General features: G+C 41.3%; 1 protein-coding gene across 1 annotated transcript in view; it reads left to right on the top strand.

The window, feature by feature from the left end:
- Nucleotides 1–20,511, top strand: part of NUDCD1 (NudC domain containing 1) — a 637,137-nt gene that overhangs the window by 448,522 nt on the left and 168,104 nt on the right. The window contains exon 7 of the mRNA XM_053715288.1: nucleotides 11,418–11,562. Within this exon, the coding sequence (XP_053571263.1) occupies nucleotides 11,418–11,562 (145 nt within the window). The remainder of the gene's footprint in view (nucleotides 1–11,417; nucleotides 11,563–20,511) is intronic.

The following is a 20,511-nucleotide window of genomic DNA, read 5'->3' as shown; positions in this document are numbered from 1 at the left end:
ATATGTAAGGCAGCGACTTGGTCTTCACTGCACACTTTTGCCAAATTTTACAAATTTGATACTTTTGCTTCTTCGGAGGCTATTTTTGGGAGAAAGGTTTTGCAAGCCGTGGTGCCTTCCATTTAGGTGACCTGATTTGCTCCCTCCCTTCATCCGTGTCCTAAAGCTTTGGTATTGGTTCCCACAAGTAAGGATGACGCCGTGGACCGGACACACCAATGTTGGAGAAAACAGAATTTATGCTTACCTGATAAATTACTTTCTCCAACGGTGTGTCCGGTCCACGGCCCGCCCTGGTTTTTTAATCAGGTCTGATGAATTATTTTCTCTAACTACAGTCACCACGGTATCATATGGTTTCTCCTATATATATTTCCTCCTGTCCGTCGGTCGAATGACTGGGGTGGGCGGAGCCTAGGAGGGATCATGTGACCAGCTTTGCTGGGACTCTTTGCCATTTCCTGTTGGGGAAGAGAATATCCCACAAGTAAGGATGACGCCGTGGACCGGACACACCGTTGGAGAAAGTAATTTATCAGGTAAGCATAAATTCTGTTTTTGGATATATTTAGGATAGTAATTCATCCAAATAAGGTTGTCGCTACACCTGTAGGATATATATATATATATATATATAATTTATGTAATTGGCAAGAGTCCATGAGCTAGTGACGTATGGGATATACAATCCTACCAGGAGGGGCAAGGTTTCCCAAACCTCAAAATGCCTATAAATACACCCCTCACCACACCCCTCACCACACCCACAATTCAATTTTATAAACTTTGCCTCCTATGGAGGTGGTGAAGTAAGTTTGTGCTATGATTTCTACATTGACATACGCTTCTCAGCTTTTTTGAAGCCCGATTCCTCTCAGAGTACAGCGAATGTCAGAGGGACATGAAGAGAGTATCACCTATTGAATGCAATGATTTTCCTAACGGGGTTCTATTTCATAGGTTCTCTGTTATCGGTCGTAGAGATTCATCTCCTACCTCCCTTTTCAGATCGATGATATACTCTCATATACCATTACCTCTACTGATAACTGTTTCAGTAGTCTTTTTTTTTTCAAACTGACTACTTTTTTCTTACAAATTTCGGGCAGCATTAGGCCCGCGGGTGCGCCAAATGCTAGACTTTATTGCGTCACTCTTGGCGCGAGAATTTTTTTGGCGTGAAAAGTACGTCCGTTGACGCAAGTTTGTCATTTTCGGCGTTGTAGTTGACGCGGAAGCCTTACACACAGTTGCGTCGTTAGTGTGTCATTTCCGGATATTGTTGGCGCCAAAAAAAATTTCACTTACGTTGTGCGTCATACTTGGCGCCAAATTATTCATTTGTTTTATACCCAATTGCTGTTTCCCTCTTGCCTTTTTCTATGTCAAAGGGCTATGCTGTTTGCATTTTTTTCCCATTCCTGAAACTGTCATATAAGGAAATTGATAACTTTGCTTTATATGTTGTTTTTTCTTTTACATTTTGCAAGGTGTCTCAATCTGATCCTGCCTCAGAAGTATCTGTTGGAACTTTGCTGCCTGATATCGGTTCTACCAAAGCTAAGTGCATTTGTTGTAAGATTGTGGAAATTATATCTCCAAATGTCATTTGTAATAGTTGTCATGATAAACTTTTACATGCAGAGAATGTATCCATCAGTAATAGTACATTGCCAGTTGCAGTTCCTTCAACTTCTAATGTACATGATATACCTATGAATTTTAAATAATTTGTTACTGATTCTATTCAGGAGTCTTTGTCTGCATTCCCGCCTTCTAATAAACGTATAAGGTCTTTTAAAACTTCTCATTCAGTTGATGAAATTTCAAATGACCGACAACATAATGATTTATCCTCTTCTGATGAGGATCTATCTGATTCAGAAGATCCCTCCTCAGATATTGACACTGACAAATCTACTTATTTGTTTAAAATAGAGTATATTCATTCTTTGTTAAAAGAAGTGTTAATTACTTTGGATATTGAGGAAGCTAGTCCTCTTGACATTAAGGCTAGTAAACGTTTAAATGCTGTTTTTAAACCTCCTGTGGTTACTCCAGAGGTTTTTCCTATTTTTGATGCTATTTCTGATATGTTTTCTAAGGTATGGAATAAGCCAGGTACTCCTTTTATTCCTTCTTCAAGGTTTAAAAAATTGTATCTTTTACCAGCAATTTCTATAGAGTTTTGGGAAAAGATCCCCAAAGTTGATGGGGCTATTTCTACTCTTGCTAAACGTACCACTATTCCTATGGAAGATAGTACTTCTTTTAAAGACCCTTTAGATAGGAAACTTGAATGCTATCTAAGGAAAGCCTATTTATATTCAGGTCATCTTCTAAGGCCTGCAATTTCTTTGGCTCATGTTGCGGCTGCATCAACTTTCTGGTTGGAGAATTTAGCGCAACAAGAATTGGAATCTGACATATCTAGCATTGTTCGCTTACTGCAACATGCTAATCATTTTATTTGTGATGCCATTTTTTATATTATCAAAATTGATGTTAGATCCATAAAGCTCTTCTAGCTATTTTATCTAGAAGAGCTTTATGGCTTAAATCTTGGAATGCTGATATGACATATATGTCTAGATTATTATCTCTTTCTTTCCAAGGTAATAATTTATTTGGTTCTCAGTTGGATTCTATTATTTCAATTGTTACTGGAGGAAAGGGGGTTTTTCTGCCTCAGGATAAAAAAAAACTAAGGGTAAATCTAAGTCTTCTAACCGTTTTCGTTCCTTTCGTCAAAATAAGGAACAAAAATCTAATCCTTCCCCCAAGGAATCTGTTTCCAATTGGAAGCCTTCCTCAAATTGGAATAAATCTAAGCCTTTTAAAAAAACAAAGTCAGCCCCTAACTCCGCATGAAGGTGCGGCCCTCATTCCAGTTCAGCTGGTAGGGGGCAGATTAAGGTTTTTCAAGGATTTTTGGATAAATTCTATCCACAATCAATGGATTCAGAGCATTGTCTCTCAAGGGTATCGAATAGGATTCAGAGTAAGACTTCCTGTGAGAAGATTTTTTTTCTCACGTATCCCAGCAAATCCAGTAAAAGCTCAGGCTTTCCTGAAGTGTGTTTCAGACCTTGAGTCTTCAGGGGTAATCATGCCGGTTCCTTTTCAGGAACAAGGTCTGGGGTTTTATCCAAATCTAATAATTGTCCCAAAGAAGGAAAATTCATTCAGACCAGTTCTTGATCTGAAATTTTTGAATCATTATGTAAGAGTACCAACTTTCAAGATGGTGACTATAAGGACTATTCTGCCTTTTGTTCTGCAAGGACATTATATGTCTACAATAGACTTGCAGGATGCATACCTTCATATTCCGATTCATCCAGAACATTATCAGTTCCTGATATTCTTTTTTTTTTTTAGACAAGCATTACCAATTTGTTGCTCTTCCATTTGGCCTAGCAACAGCTCCAAGAATCTTTTCAAAGGTTCTAGGTGCCCTACTCTCTGTAATCAGAGAACAGGGTATTGCGTTGTTTCCTTATTTGAATGATATCTTGGTACTAGCTCAGTCTTTACGTTCTGCAGAATCTCACACAAATCAACTAGTGTTGTTTCTTCAAAGAAATGGTTGGAGGATCAAAGTCGTCAGACTTTACATCCAGGGGAGTGGTCTCTCCATCCAGATGTGTTTTCTCAGATTGTTCAGATGTGGGGTCTTCTAGAGATAGATCTCATGGCCTCTCATCTAAACAAGAAACTTCCCAGATACCTGTCCAGGTTCAGGGATGTTTAGGCGGAAGCAGTGGATGTGCTGACACTTCCTTGGTGTTATCATCCTGCTTACATTTTCCTGCCTCTAGTTCTTCTTCCAAGAGTGATCTCCAAAATAATCAGTGATCAGTGATCTCCAAAATAATCATGGAACAACCTGTTGCTGGTGGCTCCAGTATGGCCACACAGGTTTTGGTATGCGGATCTGGTTCGGATGTCCAGTTGCCAACCTTGGCCACTTCCGTTAAGGCCGGACCTACTGTCTCAAGGTCCGTTTTTCCATCAGGATCTCAAATCATTAAATTTGAAGGTATGGAAATTGAACGCTTAGTACTAAGTCATAGAGGTTTCTCTGACTCAGTGATTAATACTATGTTACAAGCTTGTAAATCTGTCTCTAGAAAGATTTATTATCGAGTTTGGAAGACCTACATTTCATGGTGTTTTTATAAATTCTCTTGGCATTCTTTTAGAATTCATGGAATTTTACAGTTTCTTCAGGATGGTTTGCATAAGGGTTTGTCTGCAAGTTCCTTGAAGGGACAAATCTCTGCTCTTTCAGTTTTATTTTACAGAAAGATTGCTAAACTTCCTGATATTCACTGTTTTGTACAGGCTTTAGTTCGTATTAAGCCCGTCATTAAATCAATTTCTCCTCCTTGGAGTCTTAATTTGGTTTTGAAGGAGTTACAGGCTCCTCCTTTTGAGCCTATGCATTCTTTGGACATTAAACTACTTTCTTGGAAAGTGTTGTTCCTTTTGGCCATCTCTTCTGCTAGAAGAGTTTCTGAGCTATCTGCTCTTTCTTGTGAATCTCCTTTTCTGATTTTTCATCAGGATAAGGCGGTTTTGCGGACTTCATTTAAATTTTTACCTAAAGTTGTGAATTCTAACAACATTAGTAGAGAAATTGTTGTCCCTTCCTTGTGTCCTAATCCTAAGAATTCTTTGGAGAGATCTTTACATTATTTGGATGTGGTGAGAGCTTTGAAATATTAGGTTGAAGCTACTAAATATTTAAGGAAGACTTCTAGTCTATTTGTTATATTTTCTGGTCCTAGGAAAGGTCAGAAGGCATCTGCTATTTCCTTGGCTTCTTGGTTAAAGCTTTTGATTCATCAAGCTTATTTGGAGTCGGGTCAGACCCCGCCTCAGAGAATTACAGCTCATTCTACTAGATCAGTCTCCACTTCGTGGGCTTTTAAGAATGAAGCTTCAGTTGATCAGATTTGCAAAGCAGCAACTTGGTCCTCTTTGCATACATTTACTAAATTCTACTATTTTGATGTATTTGCTTCTTCAGAAGCAGTCTTTGGTAGAAAAGTTCTTCAGGCAGCTGTTTCAGTTTGATTCTTCTGCTGATGTTTTAAGTTTTTCTTTTCATTATGAGAATAACTTTTATTTTGGGTTATGGATTATTTTTTTCAGCGGAAAATGGCTATTATTTTTATCCCTCCCTCTCTAGTGACTCATGAGTGGAGTTCCACATCTTGGGTATTTGTATCCCATACGTCACTAGCTCATGGACTCTTGCCAATTACATGAAAGAAAACATAATTTATGTAAGAATTTACCTGATAAATTAATTTCTTTCATATAGGCAAGAGTCCATGAGGCCCACCCTTTTTATGGTGGTTATGATTTTTTTTGTATAAAGCATAATTATTTCCAAATTCCTTTGTTGATGCTTTTTACTCCTTTCTTTATCACCCCACTTATTGGCTATTCGTTAAACTGAATTGTGGGTGTGGTGAGAGGTGTATTTATAGGCATTTTAAGGTTTGGGAAACTTTACCCCTCCGGGTAGGATTGTATATCCCATACGTCACTAGCTCATGGACTCTTGCCAATATGAAAGAAATTAATTTATCAGGTAAATTCTTACATAAATTATGTTATATATATATATATATATATATATATATATATATATATATATATATATATATATATATATAAGCAACTGGAGAGCACTCTCACTTCCTAGGTCAATCTGCCAGGGTGCGTGCAGAGGTTGAATAGTATAATGAATGAAAGGCAGCACTCTCTGGTCCTTTACATATGCAATTATATTCGTGACGTTTCGGGGACCGAATCCCCTTCCTCAGACCTGAGGGCTAGACCAGGTATTCCGTTCTCTCCCCCTCTTGTTTTTAAGAAAATGTTTCCCATATCTGACACCATAAAGGACTCATGGCAGACGGTCCCTAAGGTGGAGGGAGCTATTTCTACTCTAACTAAGCGTACAACTATACCTATTGAAGACAGTTGTGCTTTCATTGATCCTATGGATAAAAAATTAGAGGGTCTCCTAAAGAAAATTTTTGTTCATCAAGGTTTTCTTCTTCAACCTATAGCGTGCATTGTTCCTGTAACCACTGCAGCTGCATTTTCGTTTGAGGCTCTAGAAGAGGCTCTTCAGATGGAGACCCCACTAGATGATATTCTGGACAGAATTAAGGCTCTTAAATTAGCTAATTCTTTCATTACAGACACCGCTTTTCATCTTGCTAAATTAGCGGCAAAGAATTCAGGTTTTGCCATTTTAGCGCGTAGAGCGTTATGGCTTAAGTCCTGGTCGGCCGATGTGTCATCTAAATCTAAGCTTTTGACCATCCCTTTCAAAGGTAAGACCCTATTCGGGCCTGCACTGAAATAGATCATTTCAGACATCACTGGAGGAAAGGGTCATGCCCTCCCTCAAGATAAGTCAAATAAGACAAGGACCAAACAAAATAATTTTCGTTCCTTTCGAAATTTCAAGGGTGGTCCCGCTTCCTCTTCCCCGGCTGCAAAGCAAGAGGGGAACTTTGCTCAATCCAAGCCAACCTGGAGACCTGACCAGGCTTAGAACAAGGGTAAACAATTTCTCAATTGTCTGTAAACCAGACAAAAAGAGAGGCGTTCTTACGCTGTGTAGAAGAGAGTGATCTGCCCAGTTCCAAAAGCAGAACAAGGGCAAGGTTTCTACTCCAATATGTTTGTGGTTCCCAAAAAAGAGGGAACCTTCAGACCAATTCTAGATCTCAAGATCCTAAACCAATTCCTAAGAGTTCCATCCTTCAAGATGGAGACCATTCGGACTATTTTACCAATGATCCAGGAGGGTCAATATATGACTTCCGTGGATCTAAAGGATGCGTATCTACACATTCCTATCCACAAAGATCATCACCAATTCCTCAGGTTTGCCTTTCTGGACAGGCATTACCAGTTTGTGGCTCTTCCCTTCGGGTTGGCCACGGCGCCAAGAATCTTCACAAAGGTGCTAGGATCCCTTCTGGCGATCCTAAGGCCGCAGGGCATAGCAGTGGCGCCTTATCTAGACGACATCTTAATTCAATCGTCGACTTTCCAACTTGCCAAGTCTCACACAGACTTAGTGTTGGCCTTTAGAAGATGTCATGGGTGGAAGGTGAATGTGAAAAAGAGTTCCCTTATTCCTCTCACAAGAGTTCCATTCCTGGGAACTCTGATAGATTCGGTGGACATGAAAATTTTTCTGACAGAGGTCAGGAAATCAAAGCATCTCAGACCACTGCAACTATGCATGCTCAAACAGTGGAATGGGGATTATGCAGATTTATCTCCTCAGATAAATCTGGATCAAGAGACCAGAGACTCTCTTCTTTGGTTGTTGTCACAGGATCACCTGTCCAGGGGAATGTGTTTCCGCAGGCCAGCGTGGGTTATTGTGACGACGCACGCCAGCCTCCTGGGCTGGGGGGGCAGTCTGGAATTCCCTGAAAGCACAGGGTTTGTGGACTCAGGAGGAGGCCCTCCTACCGATAAATATTCTGGAATTAAGAGCGATATTCAATGCTCTTCAGGCGTGGCCTCAGCTGGCTTCGGCCGGATTCATTAGGTTTCAGTCGGACAACATCACGACTGTAGCTTATATCAATCATCAGGGGGGAACAAGGAGTTCCTTGGCGATGATAGAAGTATCCAGGATAATCCGATGGGCAGAGACTCACTCTTACCATCTTTCAGCGATCTATATCCCAGGGGTAGAGAACTGGGAGGTAGATTTTTTAAGTCGTCAACTGGTTCAGCTATGGGGCACACCAGAATTGGATCTGATGGCATCTCGTCAGAACGCCAAACTTCCTTGTTACGGATCCAGGTCCAGGGACCCTCAGGCAGTACTGATAGATGCTCTAGCAGTACCCTGGTCGTTCAACCTGGCTTATGTGTTTCCACCTTTCCCTCTCCTTCCGCGTCTGATTGCCAGAATCAAACAGGAGAGAGCCTTGGTGATTTTGATAGCACATGCGTGGCCACGCAGGACTTGGTATGCAGACCTGGTGGACATGTCATCTCTGCCACCATGGACTCTGCCACTGCGACGGGACTTTCTAATTCAGGGTCCGTTCAAGCATCCAGTCATGGAGTCTAAATTTAGTTCTTAATGTTCTTCAGGGGGTTCCGTTTGAACCCATGCATTCCATAAATATTAAGCTTATATCTTGGAAAGTTCTGTTTCTAGTTGCTATCTCTTCAGCTCGAATTGTTTCTGAACTATCTGCATTACAATGCGACTCGCCTTATCTTGTTTTCCATGCTGATAAGGTGGTTTTGCATACCAAACCTGGGTTCCTCCCTAAGGTTGTTTCTAACAGGAATATCAATCAGGAAATTGTTGTTCCTTCTCTGTGTCCTAATCCTTCTTCTAAAAAGGAACGTCTGTTGCACAACTTGGACGTGGTTCGTGCCTTGAAGTTTTATTTGCAGGCAACCAAAGATTTTCGCCAATCATCTTCTTTGTTTGTTGTCTATGCTGGAAAGCGTAGAGGTCAAAAGGCTACGGCTACCTCTTTCCTTTTGGCTGAAGAGCATCATCCGTTTGGCTTATGAGACTGCTGGACAGCAGCCTCCTGAAAGAATTACAGCTCACTCCACTAGAGCGGTGGCTTCCACATGGGCTTTTAAAAATGATGCTTCTGTTGAACAGATTTGTAAGGCTGCGACTTGCTCTTCGCTTCATACCTTTTCCAAATTTTACAAATTTGATACTTTGCTTCTTCGGAGGCTATTTTTGGGAGAAAGGTTTTGCAAGCAGTTGTGCCTTCCGTTTAGGTTCCTGTCTTGTCCCTCCCTTCATCCATGTCCTAAAGCTTTGGTATTGGTATCCCACAAGTAATGGATGAACCCGTGGACTGGATACACCTTTACAAGAGAAAACAAAATTTATGCTTACCTTACCAAATCCTCCAAACAATTTACTAGAAAATCCCGGAGACCTCTATGATGCTTCTTTTGAAAGTTATACTGGAGTCCAAATGAAGACATCTTTTAATGATCTTCAAAGACAGTTTTGAAGAAATCATTGCTGCATCAGAAAATGACACTTTACCACAAAGGTGTTATTTCCTTGATGGTCCTGGTAGTAGTGGTAAAACCTACCTATACAAGACTTTGTTGAGGACATTTAGAGGAAACAGTGAGGTAGCATTACCAGTTGCTTCATTAGGTATTGCAGCAAATTTGCTTGAAGGTAGAAGAACATACCACTTGCAGTTTAAGTTGCCAGTTCCTTTGTTGGATACTTCAACCTCTTCCATGAGGCAAACCTCTAATGATGCGGAAATGATTCGTACAGCAAAGATTATTATTTGGGGTGAATCTACCATGTCTTCCAGTGATTCACTCAGATGCGTCAACAAACTCCTTCAAGAGTAGATAAATAACAAACCTTTTGGAGGAAAAACAATTCTGCTCGGAGGTGATTTCAGACAAACTCTTCCTGTTGTTGCACATGGTAGTAGATCAGCTATAGTTGAAGCCAGCATAAAATAGTCCGTTAGGAGGAACGGCTACATATAGGAAAAAATAAAAGGGTAATTAATTTTTTTTAAATTAAGCGTTTCCAAAGACTTTCATGAATAAAAGTCCCCATCTTTTAGTTTATGATTACAAATAGTGTAACTAAAAAAGTTAGTTTACCATCACCTTTAAGTGATACAATTTTTTTTTTTTTTAAATAGCATGTATTTTTTATATAAACTTCTTTTTTTTTTTTTTTTTTTTTTTTTTGAAAGTCTGAATGTAATCAAAATAGTTAGCTTGCATGTCTTTTTCTATGTGTACTTTCAGGTTTACTTCTAAGGGGTTTTATATTGAAACTTTGTATAACCTTTGATTTAATGACATGGGCAGCATATTGCAATTCTAAATGTGTGTTTATGTATTTATTTATTTTACGCAAGAAATCTTTTCATAATAGACTTTTGTACGAAGATACATTTCTTTTTATTTCAGGCCCTGAGTTTTAATGTTTCAGAAATAACATGGACTTTCTCAGGATAAAAAAAAAAGAAATAAAGAAAAAATATTAATATCCTGTAAAGGGTCAGAGTATTCTTTATTCCTAGTCTACCAGTACAACAGTTTGAAAGATCATGTGTAAACATTGCACTATTTTCAAATCATTAGTCCTTTCTTTGGAAAACCATGGGTTCCATATAAACAAACAATATATTAAATTATTTGGCTTCCATAGCAGAATGTTAGTGTTTTTTGTTTTTGATTTTTTTATGCTTGCAAATAAATGTTGTCACATTTTTTTATACTTTTTGAAGATTGTTTGCTGTTTTTGATATATGTCCTGTTTAATCACAGGGCTAGATTTAAGTAGGGTTCCAGAGGGCTTTTTTTGAGTTGTGGTCACCTTAAAGTACTCTTTTTCCTTATGCCACAAAAAAAAACTTGCACATTGTTAGTTCTGCTTTTTATCCAGAGGCTGAAAAAGCTAGACAGAAGGCTGCAAATTGCCCCCGATATAAACCGTGGTTTGGTTTCCTTAACCTTTCTACCAATATTGAAGGTTGTGCTTTTGGTGAGTGATGTCATAGAACATGCATAAATGACTTGGCTTTTTTTTTTACTTTATTTGTTTTGAACACAACACGTTGAACATATCTTCTTAAAGCGACAATTCAATAGTGAGTACCTTAAAATTCAGATGTTATGAATCAGCAACATTTGCCACTGTAAAAATAAAGCTGCATTATTCTTTGAAAGAGCGATCCTTTCCTGCACCACAGGCCATTGACCAACCAGTATAGCTTTTTTTAAAATTATTAAATATTAATTATTATATTCAGCAGCAGATGGTTATGCCTATTAGGAGGCTACTGTCCCATTATCTTTCTATTTGTGTGTGTTCATTTATTCTCTGTTCCAAAGCAGACAGAGAGCACCACTGCAATATATCTGTTATTTTGTTTTTAACTTGTTTTCAGTGTGGTCCACTCAGCAGGGTAGGGCTAACAGCTCATGGGAGTATAAAGGGGCAGATAGCAGCCCTATTTGGCTGTATTGCAACTCTCTGAATACTAGGCAGGAAAGGGGAAAAACAGGCAGTCTTAAAGGCTGCCTGGGGATTCATTACAGAAGGTACATTTATTCCTCAGTGTATTGACGCTTAGAGTTTAAAACAATAGTCAAGGCACAAACCATATACAGGTATAAATGTTCCTGATCAGTGTTTTAGGTCTGTACAGATGAGTACTTCTGACAACAAACCCATAGCTAGTTTGCCTTATACACTCTCAGATTTCTAATTGCAGTTCCATCCTAATCAAAATTGACACTTCTGTATAAATTGAAATCAAATTTCATATACTGTTTTTGCTGTTTATGTTGCTTCAGAAGCAGTAATTTGGTTGTTTTTTTTCCTACAGTGTGGAAGTCACTTTAGTGAAGAGAGATGTCGGATGCATGTGGGCCGAGATAATTGTTGGGGATAAACAAGGAGAATATGTTGCAGATCCAGCCCAGTGTGCTACTATAGCCGAACAACTAATGCATCTCACTTCTGAAGATATGGTAAGCACTGAGGTGTCTAACTGGCTTATCTTTTCCTGATGTAAATTGTCATTTTAAAGATACTGCATGAATGATAATTTATTCAAAAGATTCCATAGTTATATAAGGCTTAACGGGCCAAATGTTGAAGCACATGAAAGTGATGCAGCATAGCTGTAAAAAGCTGACTAGAAAATATCACCTGAACATCTCTATATAAAAAAGAAAGATATTTCTCCAACATAGGTGTGTCCGGTCCACGGCGTCATCCTTACTTGTGGGATATTCTCTTCCCCAACAGGAAATGGCAAAGAGCCCAGCAAAGCTGGTCACATGATCCCTCCTAGGCTCCGCCTACCCCAGTCATTCTCTTTGCCGTTGTACAGGCAACATCTCCACGGAGATGGCTTAGAGTTTTTTAGTGTTTAACTGTAGTTTTTCATTATTCAATCAAGAGTTTGTTATTTTCAAATAGTGCTGGTACGTACTATTTACTCAGAAACAGAAAAGAGATGAAGAATTCTGTTTGTATGAGGAAAATGATTTTAGCAACCGTAACTAAAATCCATGGCTGTTCCACACAGGACTGTTGAGAGCAATTAACTTCAGTTGGGGGAACAGAGTGCAGTCTCTTACTGCTTGAGGTATGACACATTCTAACAAGACGATGTAATGCTGGAAGCTGTCATTTTCCCTATGGGATCCGGTAAGCCATGTTTATTACGATTGTAAATAAGGGCTTCACAAGGGCTTATTTAAACTGTAGACTTTTTCTGGGCTAAATCGATTGATTATTAACACATATTTAGCCTTGAGGAATCATTTTATCTGGGTATTTTGATATAATAATATCGGCAGGCACTGTTTTAGACACCTTATTCTTTAGGGGCTTTCCCAAAGCATAGGCAGAGTCTCATTTTCGCGCCGGTGTTGCGCACTTGTTTTTGAGAGGCATGGCATGCAGTCGCATGTGAGAGGAGCTCTGATACTTATAAAGGACTTCTGAAGGCGTCATTTGGTATCGTATTCCCCTTTGGGTTTGGTTGGGTCTCAGCAAAGCAGATACCAGGGACTGTAAAGGGGTTAAAGCTTAAAACGGCTCCGGTTCCGTTATTTTAAGGGTTAAAGCTTCCAAAATTGGTGTGCAATATTTTCAAAGCTTTAAGACGCTGTGGTGAAAATTTGGTGAATTTTGAACAATTCCTTCATGTTTTTTCGCAATTGCAGTAATAAAGTGTGTTCAGTTTAAAATTTAAAGTGACAGTAACGGTTTTATTTTAAAACGTTTTTTGTACTTTCTGATCAAGTTTATGCCTGTTTAACATGTCTGAGCTACCAGATAGACTGTGTTCTGAATGTGGGGAAGCCAGAATTCCTATTCATTTAAATAAATGTGATTTATGTGATAATGACAATGATGCCCAAGATGATTCCTCAAGTGAGGGGAGTAAGCATGGTACTGCATCATTCCCTCCTTCGTCTACACGAGTCTTGCCCACTCAGGAGGCCCCTAGTACATCTAGCGCGCCAATACTCCTTACTATGCAACAATTAACGGCTGTAATGGATAATTCTGTCAAAAACATTTTAGCCAAAATGAACCCTTGTCAGCGTAAGCGTGGCTGCTCTGTTTTAGTTACTGAAGAGCATGACGACGCTGATATTAATATCTCTGAAGGGCCCCTAACCCAATCTGAGGGGGCCAGGGAGGTTTTGTCTGAGGGAGAAATTACTGATTTAGGGAACATTTCTCAGCAGGCTGAATCTGATGTGATTACATTTAAATTTAAATTGGAACATCTCCGCATTTTGCTTAAGGAGGTATTATCCACTCTGGATGATTGTGAAAATTTAGTCATCCCAGAGAAACTATGTAAAATGGACAAGTTCTTAGAGGTGCCGGGGCTCCCAGAAGCTTTTCCTATACCCAAGCGGGTGGCGGACATTGTTAATAAAGAATGGGAAAGGCCCGGTATTCCTTTCGTCCCTCCCCCCATATTTAAAAAATTGTTTCCTATGGTCGACCCTAGAAAGGACTTATGGCAGTCAGTCCCCAAGGTCGAGGGAGCGGTTTCTACTTTAAACAAACGCACCACTATTCCCATAGAGGATAGTTGTGCTTTCAAAGATCCTATGGATAAAAAATTAGAAGGTTTGCTTAAAAAGATGTTTGTTCAGCAGGGTTACCTTCTACAACCCATTTCATGCATTGTCCCTGTCACTACTGCCGCATATTTCTGGTTTGATGAACTGCTTAAGGTGCTCGATAGTGACTCTCCTCCTTATGAGGAGATTATGGACAGAATCAATGCTCTCAAATTGGCTAATTCTTTCACTCTAGACGCCTCTTTGCAATTGGCTAAGTTAGCGGCTAAGAACTCTGGGTTTGCTATTGTGGCGCGCAGAGCGCTTTGGTTGAAATCTTGGTCGGCTGATGCGTCTTCCAAGAACAAGCTACTAAACATTCCTTTCAAGGGGAAAACGTTGTTTGGTCCTGACTTGAAAGAGATTATCTCTGATATCACTGGGGGTAAGGGCCACGCCCTTCCTCAGGATCGGCCTTTCAAGGCAAAAAATAGACCTAATTTTCGTCCCTTTCGTAAAAACGGACCAGCCCAAGGTGCTACGTCCTCTAAGCAAGAGGGTAATTCTTCTCAGGCCAAGCCAGCTTGGAGACCAATGCAAGGCTGGAACAAGGGAAAGCAGGCCAAGAAACCTGCCACTGCTACCAAGACAGCATGAAATATTGGCCCCCGATCCGGGACCGGATCTGGTGGGGGGCAGACTCTCTCTCTTCGCTCAGGCTTGGGCAAGAGATGTTCTGGATCCTTGGGCGCTAGAAATAGTCTCCCAGGGTTATCTTCTGGAATTCAAGGGACTTCCCCCAAGGGGGAGGTTCCACAGGTCGCAGTTGTCTTCAGACCACATAAAAAGACAGGCGTTCTTACATTGTGTAGAAGACCTGTTAAAAATGGGAGTGATTCATCCTGTTCCATTAAGAGAACAAGGGATGGGGTTCTACTCCAATCTGTTCATAGTTCCCAAAAAAGAGGGAACGTTCAGACCAATCCTAGATCTCAAGATCTTAAACAAATTTCTCAAGGTCCCATCGTTCAAGATGGAAACCATTCGAACTATCCTTCCTTCCATCCAGGAAGGTCAATTCATGACCACGGTGGATTTAAAGGATGCGTATCTACATATTCCTATCCACAAGGAACATCATCGGTTCCTAAGGTTTGCATTCCTGGACAAACATTACCAGTTCGTGGCGCTTCCTTTCGGATTAGCCACTGCTCCAAGGATTTTCACAAAGGTACTAGGGTCCCTTCTAGCGGTGCTAAGACCAAGGGGCATTGCAGTAGTACCTTACCTGGACGACATTCTGATTCAAGCGTCGTCCCTTCCTCAAGCAAAGGCTCACACGGACATTGTCCTGGCCTTTCTCAGATCTCACGGCTGGAAAGTGAACGTGGAAAAGAGTTCTCTATCCCCGTCAACAAGGGTTCCCTTCTTGGGAACAATTATAGACTCCTTAGAAATGAGGATCTTTCTAACAGAGGCCAGAAAAACAAAGCTTCTGGACTCTTGTCGGATACTTCATTCCGTTCCTCTTCCTTCCATAGCTCAGTGCATGGAAGTGATCGGGTTGATGGTGGCGGCGATGGACATAGTTCCTTTTGCGCGCATTCATCTAAGACCATTACAACTGTGCATGCTCAGTCAGTGGAATGGGGACTATACAGACTTGTCTCCGAAGATACAAGTAAATCAGAGGACCAGAGACTCACTCCGTTGGTGGCTGTCCCTGGACAATCTGTCTCAAGGGATGATGTTCCACAGACCAGAGTGGGTCATTGTCACGACCGACGCCAGTCTGATAGGCTGGGGCGCGGTCTGGGGATCCCTGAAAGCTCAGGGTCTTTGGTCTCGGGAAGAATCTCTTCTACCGATAAATATTCTGGAACTGAGAGCGATATTCAATGCGCTCCAGGCCTGGCCCCAGCTTGCGAGGACCAGGTTCATTCGGTTTCAATCAGACAACATGACGACTGTTGCGTACATCAACCATCAGGGGGGAACAAGGAGTTCCCTAGCGATGGAAGAAGTAACCAAAATTATTCTTTGGGCGGAGTCTCACTCCTGCCACCTGTCTGCTATCCACATCCCAGGAGTGGAAAATTGGGAAGCGGATTTTCTGAGTCGTCAGACATTGCATCCGGGGGAGTGGGAACTCCATCCGGAAATCTTTGCCCAAGTCACTCACCTGTGGGGCATTCCAGACATGGATCTGATGGCCTCTCGTCAGAACTTCAAAGTTCCTTGCTACGGGGCCAGATCCAGGGATCCGAAGGCGGCTCTAGTGGATGCACTAGTAGCACCTTGGACCTTCAAACTAGCTTATGTGTTCCCGCCATTTCCTCTCATCCCCAGGCTGATAGCCAGGATCAAGCAGGAGAGGGCGTCGGTGATTTTGATAGCTCCTGCGTGGCCACGCAGGACTTGGTATGCAGATCTGGTGAATATGTCATCGGCTCCACCTTGGAAGCTACCTTTGAGACGAGACCTTCTTGTTCAGGGTCCGTTCGAACATCCGAATCTGGTTTCACTCCAGCTGACTGCGTGGAGATTGAACGCTTGATTTTATCGAAGCGAGGGTTCTCAGATTCTGTGATCGATACTCTTGTTCAGGCCAGAAAGCCTGTGACTAGAAAGATTTACCACAAAATTTGGAAAAAATATATCTGTTGGTGTGAATCTAAAGGATTCCCTTGGGACAAGGTTAAGATTCCTAGGATTCTATCCTTCCTTCAAGAAGGATTGGAAAAAGGATTATCGGCAAGTTCCCTGAAGGGACAGATTTCTGCCTTGTCGGTATTACTTCACAAAAAGCTGGCAGCTGTGCCAGATGTTCAAGCCTTTGTTCAGGCTCTGGTTAGAATCAAGCCTGTTTACAAACCTTTGACTCCTCCTTGGAGTCTCAATTTAGTTCTTTCAGTTCTTCAGGGGGTTCCGTTTGAACCCTTACATTCCGTTGATATTAAGTTATTATCTTGGAAAGTTTTGTTTTTAGTTGCGATTTCTTCTGCTAGAAGAGTCTCAGAATTATCTGCTCTGCAGTGTTCTCCTCCTTATCTGGTGTTCCATGCAGATAAGGTGGTTTTACGTACTAAACCTGGTTTTCTTCCAAAAGTTGTTTCTAACAAAAACATTAACCAGGAGATTATCGTACCTTCTCTGTGTCCAAAACCAGTTTCAAAGAAGGAACGTTTGTTGCACAATTTGGATGTTGTTCGCGCTCTAAAATTCTATTTAGATGCTACAAAGGATTTTAGACAAACATCTTCCTTGTTTGTTGTTTATTCAGGTAAAAGGAGAGGTCAAAAAGCAACTTCTACCTCTCTCTCTTTTTGGATTAAAAGCATCATCAGATTGGCTTACGAGACTGCCGGACGGCAGCCTCCCGAAAGAATCACAGCTCATTCCACTAGGGCTGTGGCTTCCACATGGGCCTTCAAGAACGAGGCTTCTGTTGATCAGATATGTAGGGCAGCGACTTGGTCTTCACTGCACACTTTTACCAAATTTTACAAGTTTGATACTTTTGCTTCTTCTGAGGCTATTTTTGGGAGAAAGGTTTTGCAAGCCGTGGTGCCTTCCATTTAGGTGACCTGATTTGCTCCCTCCCTTCATCCGTGTCCTAAAGCTTTGGTATTGGTTCCCACAAGTAAGGATGACGCCGTGGACCGGACACACCTATGTTGGAGAAAACAGAATTTATGTTTACCTGATAAATTTCTTTCTCCAACGGTGTGTCCGGTCCACGGCCCGCCCTGGTTTTTTTAATCAGGTCTGATATTTTATTTTCTTTAACTACAGTCACCACGGTACCATATGGTTTCTCCTATGCAAATATTCCTCCTTAACGTCGGTCGAATGACTGGGGTAGGCGGAGCCTAGGAGGGATCATGTGACCAGCTTTGCTGGGCTCTTTGCCATTTCCTGTTGGGGAAGAGAATATCCCACAAGTAAGGATGACGCCGTGGACCGGACACACCGTTGGAGAAAGAAATTTATCAGGTAAACATAAATTCTGTTTTTACCTCAAAATGTCAAGTATTCAAACCCCATTGCAAAGGACTTTAAGCAACAAATCAGTATGTCTGTCCCGGGGCAGGCAAGGGAATGAGCCTTGTGCACACTCGTGTTATTTCCCTATTCAGTTTAAGGAAGTTTACTATGAAATCTCATGAGTTAAGTGAAATCTCATGAGATCACAGTAAAAGAGTTCATGACCTCAGCACTGCTGATGCTGACTGGCTGCTGTTCATTTCTTAATTTTTTATTTTTTTTTACATGCAGCTGGGCAGTAACTGAAGTATAACTTTTTACACAGCACTTACTTTGGTGAGCTGAGGAAATTGTGAGGTAAAATATCTTCCTTTTTTTTCATGTTCAGGTGATATTTTCCTGTCAGCTTTTTACAGTTATACTGCATCAGTTTCAAGTGATTTAGCATATGAGTATTATGCCCCTTTAAATATGGTTCCTTTTCAAGTTCATCAGAATTTTGTATAGCTGCTCTTGTGATTTTATTTATTTTGAAAGTTTTATAAACTTTTCCTATCCCTTTGAAGAATCACACTTGTAATTGGTAAAAGATCCCTGTATTTGAAAAGCCTGTGATTAGTGGGGTTACCGTTGTGTTTTTAAATGGATGCAATATTTTTGAATTTAAAAAAACATGCAGTGCACCTTACAAGGGAATTGTAATGCATTTGAATTGGCCCCTATATTATGATATTTGGTGCAAATACACTTCCTCATTATCACGTACAATAAAATACTATTAATGCGATTGGGTTTCTAGTCTCAGCCACCCAAGGGCAGATTCCTCCTATCTCTACTGTCTTCCTGACCAGAGAGATGGTAAACCTTTCTGGGGTGCGTACGTGATCTGTCCTCCTAGGAGTTATTGTCCCGGTGCCTGTCACAGTGACTGTTTTGGGATACTATTCAAACCTTTTCGTGGTCCCAAAGAAGGAGGGAACTTTCCGTCAGATTCTGGACCTAAAGTGCTTAAACAAGTTTTTATATGTCCCTTCGTTCAAGATGAAGACAATAAGGCCCATCCTTCCCCTTGTTCGAGAAGAGCAGCTCATGTCCACAATAGATCTGAAGGATGCTCCCTTCATGTACCAATCTTCAAGGACCACTTCCAGTTCCTAAGGTTTGCGTTTCTGGACCAGCACTTCCAGTTTATTGCACTTTCATTTGGTCTAGCTACGGCTCCAAGACATTTTTCGAAGAGTGGAGCATTCAGAATCTCTCCTCTGTCTTCTTCGAACCCATGGATGGAAGATAAATCTAGAGAGAATTCTCTTGTATCCAGTACCAGGGTAGAATTCTTGGGTACTATAATAGACTCCATAGACATGAGAATATTTCTAACAGACCAGAGACGTTGCAAGCTAGCTTCAACATGCATTGCCCTCCGGACCTCCTAAAGGCCATCAGTGGCTCGGAGTATGGAGGTGATTGGTCTCATGGTGTCCAACATGGACATTTCCATTTGCCAGGTTTCACCTCAGACTGTTGCAACTGCGCATGCTGAAGCAGTGGAACGGCAATCATTTGGATCTTTCTCAACAGGTTTCTCTGGACAACCGATCGAGAGAATCGCTCTCTTGGTGTTTTTGTCCGGATCTCTTGTCCCAAGGGACGTCCATCTCAAGACCATCCTGGGTGATTGTGACTACGGTTGCGGGTCTGTCAGGATAGGGAGATGTTTGGGGTGCCAGGAATGCACAGGGCCTATGGACTCAGAAGGAAAAGCTCCTTCCTGATCGCATTTTGGATCTTCTGGCATTATACAATGCTCTGAAGGCTTGGCCTCTGCTGGGTTCGTCCCAGTTTAGCAGATTCCAATTAAACAATATATCCTCTGTGGCTTACGTCAACCATCAGGGGGGGAATGAGAAGCTCCCTAGCTATGAACATTTGTTCGCTGTCAGCGATCCACATTCCGGGTGTGGACAACTGGGAAGTGGATTTCCTCAACAGACAATGCTTTTATCCGGGGGAATGGTCTTTCCTTCCCGAGTGTTTGCCGAGATTTGCAAGAGGTGGATCTTATGATGCCAAGCTACCCAGATATGGGTCGAGGTACAGGGTTCCTCAGACGGAGCTAACAGATTAAGGTGCCTTGGAAGTTCAATCTATTTTATCTTTTCCAGCCGTTACCACTACTTCCTAGTGTAGTGGCTCGAATCAAGCAGGCATCGGTGATACTGATTGCTCCGTATTGGCCACAAAGGATATGGTTCGCGGACTAGTGGTGATGTCATTATCTCCTCTGTGGAAGTTATCTTGTCGCAGGGATCTGCTGACCAAGGTCGCTTTGTTCATCTATGTCTAGATTCTCTGAGGCTGACTACGTGGAGATTGAACGCTTAGTCCTAGCCAAGAGAGGGTTTTCTGAGAGTGTTATTTTTACTCTCATCCAAGCTCATAGCTGGTTGCTCGTCGCATCTATCATAAGGTGTGGAGGACTTACTAATTCTGTTCTCCAGGATGAACTGGAGAAGGACTTTCTTTCTTGTAATTAGCAAGAGTCCATGAGCTAGTGACGTATGGGATATACATTCCTACCAGGAGGGGCAAAGTTTCCCAAACCTTAAAATGCCTATAAATACACCCCTCCCCACACCCACAATTCAGTTTTACAAACTTTGCCTCCCATGGAGGTGGTGAAGTAAGTTTGTGCTAGATTCTACGTTGATATGCGCTTCGCAGCAGGCTGGAGCCCGGTTTTCCTCTCAGAGTGCAGTGAATGTCAGAGGGATGTGAAGAGAGTATTGCCTATTTGAATACAATGGTCTTCCTCTAGGGGATCTATTTCATAGGTTCTCTGTTATTGGTCGTAGAGATTTCTTCTCCTACCTCCCTTTTCAGATCGACGATATACTC

This window comes from Bombina bombina, chromosome 5 (assembly GCF_027579735.1).
Source record: "Bombina bombina isolate aBomBom1 chromosome 5, aBomBom1.pri, whole genome shotgun sequence".
Lineage (NCBI taxonomy): Eukaryota > Metazoa > Chordata > Amphibia > Anura > Bombinatoridae > Bombina > Bombina bombina.
The sequence above is the reverse complement of the archived record's forward strand: the minus strand, read 5'-3'. Positions and strand labels throughout refer to the sequence as shown.